General features: G+C 39.5%; 1 protein-coding gene across 2 annotated transcripts in view; it reads left to right on the forward strand.

Annotated features, from left to right (window-relative positions):
- Window positions 1-6,000, forward strand: part of LOC107704214 (uncharacterized) — an 84,194-nt gene that overhangs the window by 27,660 nt on the left and 50,534 nt on the right. For both annotated transcript variants that reach the window (XM_016507099.1, XM_016507100.1), the window contains exon 4: window positions 1,179-1,225. In XM_016507099.1, the coding sequence (XP_016362585.1) occupies window positions 1,179-1,225 (47 nt within the window). The remainder of the gene's footprint in view (window positions 1-1,178; window positions 1,226-6,000) is intronic.

The following is a 6,000-nucleotide window of genomic DNA, read 5'->3' on the forward strand; positions in this document are numbered from 1 at the left end:
TATAGAGTCAGTCATGGCCAGTGGCGTAACTTAGTAATGACGGGCCCCAGTGCAGGCTATTACGACGGGCCCCCTGGGTGCACGGTTATGAAACACATACAAACACACAGCGCTCGTGAAGAGAACACATATAAGCGAATTTGTGCCTACCCAACTTAATTTAGACCAATTAAAATCAGTATCTTATCTGTTTCTTATATTAAATTAAAAAAAAAACATATGTTACAAAAAAATGTATGGTAACATTTTATTTTAAGGTCTCTTAACTAGTTGCTTATTAGCATACATATTACTAGAATATTAGCCATTTATTAGCACACGCAGGAATCATGGCAACCGCTCTCCGAGAGGCAAGACGCAAGAGAGTTTGCAACCCCACCACTTTTTGCAACATCTTGCGGCACGCACGGCTGTACCTAACAGAAGGAAACATCTCCATTCGATTAGAAATTCATTGGTCTGTGTTAAATAACAGGCAAGCTATCGCTGAAATGAGTTATTGAGAGTGCTCGTTACAGCTGTTATCAGTTCTCTCTTGGCACTCGTGCACAATGCGCAGCCTTCACACAGACGACCGAGCGCTTCGTTCTATAGAATTATTATTATATATATATATATATATATATATATATATATATATATAATACATCATGGTATATATAGCATATAAATGTCTTCCAGTTTTGTTCTGCTGCATTAAAAGGTCAGATTTAAATTACAATTCTACAATTAAAATTCAGGAATTCTCATTTAAATTCTGAATAATTCATGTGCATGCAGACGTGCATGTCTGTTTTTTTTTTTTTTAGTTGGCTAAAAATCAGATGTGGTATGTTGAGAAGATTTTCCTCCCCCTCCATCTCACGGTTATGTGCTTGGTGACTCACTGGTTGTGTACGTGTTGCTTAAAAGTGGGATATGAGAGAAAATGTGTGTGTCTATGTGTGTGAGTGTCAGAGACCTGAAGGTGTTCTTGTATGTATGTGAGAGAGAGAGAGAGAGAGAGAGATTGGTCACATTTGTATGGATTAAAGCATCCAGGCCCACCATCAGAAAATAAAACAACCCATGTTGTGAGGCAGATTTTCCAAATTACACTACACAGATTTTCTTACAGAAACCTCTCTCTCTCCCCCCCCTTTCTTTTCCCTTTTCACCTTGCCCTTACTTTTTTATAGACATTTCTCGGCCATCCTCTGGAAACAGACCATCACTGCCATCCACAGTAAGAGACCAGAAACTCCTTGCTTTGTACCATTATGATCATTCTCAAATGAATGTTTTTGGGTCAATACAAGTTTTACTCTGTATTAACAAAATATGTTATATATGTGTGTGTGTTGAATAGGGATGCACCGATACCACTTTTTCCAGTACTCGCCCGATACCGATACTTTTTGGTACTTGCCGATACCGAGTACCGATACAGATAATTTTATTGCATTTGTACATTTTTTTAATATTGGGTACAGAAACCAAAAGAGTATGTATAATGTTAGTTGGTTAACTTCATTTATCAAATAGATACAGTCAAACCTAAATTTATTCAGACACCTTCAACATTTCTCACATTATCACAGTGACCCCTTGTAGTCTCCTGGGCATGCTGTCACCCAGCTTCATGCAGACCTGAACTTCAATGTTTTTTCCCAGACTCGGTCTGAATAATTTTTGGTCCCAAATTTGTATCACCTTTACTGGTAGTCCACTGTATGAGGAATTTTTGGGTATGATTTGTCACAGTTTACTTTATTTTGCTATCCTCACTTACATAAATGAACTCTCCTTTCTGCTGTCTGTTGTTCTGTTGTCGGTGTTTCTTTGTTTGAATATGGCACTTATCACATGCTGTGCCATGTGATAAGCAGTAAATACCAGTATCGGTATCGGTGCATCCCTAGTGTTGAATATGATTGACTGAGCAGAATGCCAAAAGTGCTGATGCTTAGTCTAATAGCACTAGGAAATTGTTTTTATCACGCTGCTTCTCTGTGTTTGCATGTTCCACACTGTAACATAGAAGTAGCTTACAACTAGAGTGTGATACATTTGCAGCATTGAGTTTATTGGGCGAAGCAAAAAAAGCATCATAATACAGGCAAAGATTGACAGTAGGAACACTGTAACGTATACAGGGACGAGACAGAGCAAGCACAGTTTAATTTGAAACACCAACACAGATAATCCAAACTCGAAACAATTGTGGACAAACCACAGACAGGAGCCAGGAGAGCAATCAGAAGACAAAACACATACAGAAAACAATAACTGACAAAACACAACTGAAACACAGGAGTATATATACATAGGTTAACCAGGAATGATGAGGGACAGGTTTAGGTGATAAGTTGGCATGGTAAATAATAAGGGTTGCTATGGTAACAAACAAGGCAGTAAGGCAAACTGGGACAGGAACTGAACAAAGGAAGTGAAGAGGGAAACAATAGGAACAGAAACACATTACATGAGTCTTAAAAAAAAAGAGGGACAAATACAAATATTCAAGCAATAATCAAAAATGTAAATCAATAAATAATTCACTCAACCCATTCATTCATGAACTGATTCATGCTGGATTGGAAGACTACTACTGTGGGTTATTCTGAGATGTGCAAAGGATGATTTTGCTGTGGCTTTGGAACTGTTTTCATTTGCAAATAGACACACAGGAGCTAGCAATATGGTTTCCAAAATGTAAGGTAGGGGAGCGCGGGGCACAAAGTAACGTGGGGTAAGTTGTATCACACGAAGTTTAAATATTTCCACACATGCTAGCATAACCAAATTTTCAGCATTTACTAGTTACCATATCAACATTATACAGAGAAAAAAAGTGCACCAAAATTCAAATGTTTTTTGAAGATATCGCTGAACATTTATTTTAACATAGTAAAATTATATTTCTGGCTTAATACATTTTTCATCTCAGTTTTTATTACTCATTTAAAATGAGACAAATCTGCTATTATTTTAATCTCCAATCTGTTATTTATCAGTTTAGGTTATTTTTAAATGCTTCGCTAACTATCAGAAGACAGTAACCGGTTTTAAATTCCAGTTGCGCAGATGGGGCATGTTGTAACACTGCGTTACAATGTGCCCTGCCGTGCTATTCTATGACATTAGCGATGTAATTCACACTATTTACTTTAATAAATTTTAATGATAAACGACGAGAAACAGGTGAATAAATACTGACAGTCAATGTTTAATGTTAAGAAATTATTATTTCAAGACATGTAAAGCATTTTGGCTTGTTTATGTGGGCAATCCCAAGCATGGTTGCAATGTGTTCATTGTCAAATTCCAAAATCTGATTATTTTTAATTCTTAAATAACGCCATTATTTTATTTGAAATAAATAATTTTATTTTATTGACAAAATATTTTAGTTTGTCTTGTATATTTTTTTCATGCGATCAGATAACATTTTAAGCTGTCATATGATCATGTTACAACGTGCCCCTCAGATGTTACAATGTACCCCACCTACGGGGCATGTTGTCACATTTCACTTCCAATTATTTTTAATTCTTAAATAACGCCATTATTTTATTTGAAATAAATAATTTTATTTTATTGACAAAATATTTTAGTTTGTCTTGTATATTTTTTTCATGCGATCAGATAACATTTTAAGCTGTCCTATGGTCATGTTACAACGTGCCCCTCAGCTGTTACAATGTACCCCACCTATGGGGCATGTTGTCACATGTCACTTCCAATTTTTGAGGGTAAATAAAGAAAAACGTGTACACTGTAATTATGAAATAAAGCGACATATTTGTACTAGACAAGTGTGAAATTACTGTGGTTAAAAAAAATATACTCTGAACCCCATGTGGATTTACACAAACTGAGAAAGTCAAAAAGTGTTACTTTGTGCCCCGCTCTCCCCTACTCAATATTAACTTTATTGAACCAATGTTTTCAAGACAACATCATACATAGAACTGTGCTTTTGTTCTGGATATCAGCACAGCTGTGATTATGGGCAAATAACAGTCATGCTAATATTCAAAAGAACAGAACTCTAGCCTGTGTAATATTGTTTAAATATATAGGCTTTAAAAGCTCCTTACTTTACTCTTGTGACAATTCGTTCTGCATTCCTTCACAACCCAGCTCCACTATTATGTCAATATTATTTACTTGTTTGAGGAAGCCAGCATAATAATAATTTGCAACAGACCTTCAGACTTTTATGATTTAGTGAGTTATATAATTTCAACTTGATCAGGCTTATGATTTTCTTAAAGAAAACAGTTAAAACTCTAGCAATCTGCTAAAATATACTATCAAAATGCTAGCAATGTGCTAAAACATGCTAGCAACATTCTAGCAGTTTAGACATGCTAACAGCTCGGTATCCTAGCAACAAATTAAATCATACTATCAATATGTTAAAATATGCTAGTAATGTGCTAAAAATATTAGTGATGTGCATAACATGTTAGCAACTTCTAGAAACAAGTTAAAATGTTAGCAACATGCTATAAGCTACTACCACAAGAAACTTGCTAGAAGCATTTTAGTAATGCTAAGATATGCTAGTAAAATGCTATAACACCTTAGTAAAATGCTAGCTGTCATGGCTTTGCCAGGCTCCACCCTCACTCCCTCACAGCGATCACAATCTCCAGATTACTGGATTGCACGCACCTGTTCCCAGGCACTACACCACTCAGCCACGGAGTATAAGCACGCACATCTCAGTCACTCGTTGTCTGGTCTTGCTTGTGACTAAGGACTACTTACCTCCAAGTGATATCCCCATTGTCAACAGCATAGTTTCCTTGCTCCATCTTCGTGGGTTCCCTGATTCCCTTCCAAGTCTGTATAGTCACTGCCATCTAGTGATAATTAAATGAAGCTTTGTGAACTACCAAGGCTTTGCTCTAAACTGTATCACAAAAGGGTTCATTATCTGATTCTTTGTTTTATTTATCCCAGCACCGGGCCCTGAGACAAGAACCAAGGTTTCCTCCACATGTCCAAGGAACGTAGGCATCGCGCGTGACCTTGATCATACGAAACGGGTTTCCCCTTGGGGAGAACCCATTGGTCTTGAGTCACCACTGTAGGGGTCTCATGTACAGCAGGCCAAGGGGTATCATGTTGGACGCAGCTGCCATCAGACCCAGCAGTCTCTGAAACTGCTTGACAGTGAGTGACCGGCCTTCTCTGACTCTCGCGACTGCGGTGAGGATCGACTTGATCCGAGCAGGAGACATACGTGCCTGCATTGTGGTCGAATCCCACACCATGCCCAGATAAGTGGTTCTCTGTAGTGGAGAAAGCACACTTTTCTTGGTGTTAAGTCTTAACCCCAGCTCTTTCGTGTGAGCGAGAATGACATCTCGATGTAGAACCGCCATGTGCTCTGATTGTCGATGTGGTTGAGTTGTGAAAGTGTGGGGTGAGAGTGCAAGGCCAAAGGAAGAACCGGTATTGGTAGGCTTTTGCCCCCAAAAGCAAACCTCATTAACTTCCTATGATGAGGAAGGATGCCCTTCATCCTTCCTCGGAATGGTAAAGTACCGGCTGTAGGACCCAGACACTGCTGTGCGAGGAGGGACCACCTCGATGGTCTCCGTCCTCAGAGAGTGTCTACTTCTGTTCCATTACCAGAGCCTGCTCGGGGCCCACCAGGGTGGGAAAGGCCCCGTTGAATTGAGGCGGAGGAGAACCGAACTGGATTCGGTGCCCTCTCACTACAGTGTGCAGGACCCACTGAGACACGTTTGGCAGTAGTTTTCACGCTGTCAAATAGTCTACTAAGGGAATCTATCTCTCGAGACTGACCTCTGGTGTAACCAGAGTGGCTAGCTCAGTGCCTTGAAGCAGCGGACCTGCAGGGGACGACCGTACTAGCTGCTCTAGAGACCTCCGTGGAGGTCGCGAGCCTCTTAGCACCGCTACGTTTCCGGGCGGTAACTGAGAGAAGCGCTCGCCGGAGACCGCTGCGCCCTGAAGCACCGTAGGTGGCAGGGTTGGCAG

The sequence above is a fragment of the Sinocyclocheilus anshuiensis genome, unplaced genomic scaffold, assembly GCF_001515605.1.
Source record: "Sinocyclocheilus anshuiensis isolate Anshui unplaced genomic scaffold, SAMN03320099.WGS_v1.1 scaffold1686, whole genome shotgun sequence".
Classification (NCBI taxonomy): domain Eukaryota; kingdom Metazoa; phylum Chordata; class Actinopteri; order Cypriniformes; family Cyprinidae; genus Sinocyclocheilus; species Sinocyclocheilus anshuiensis.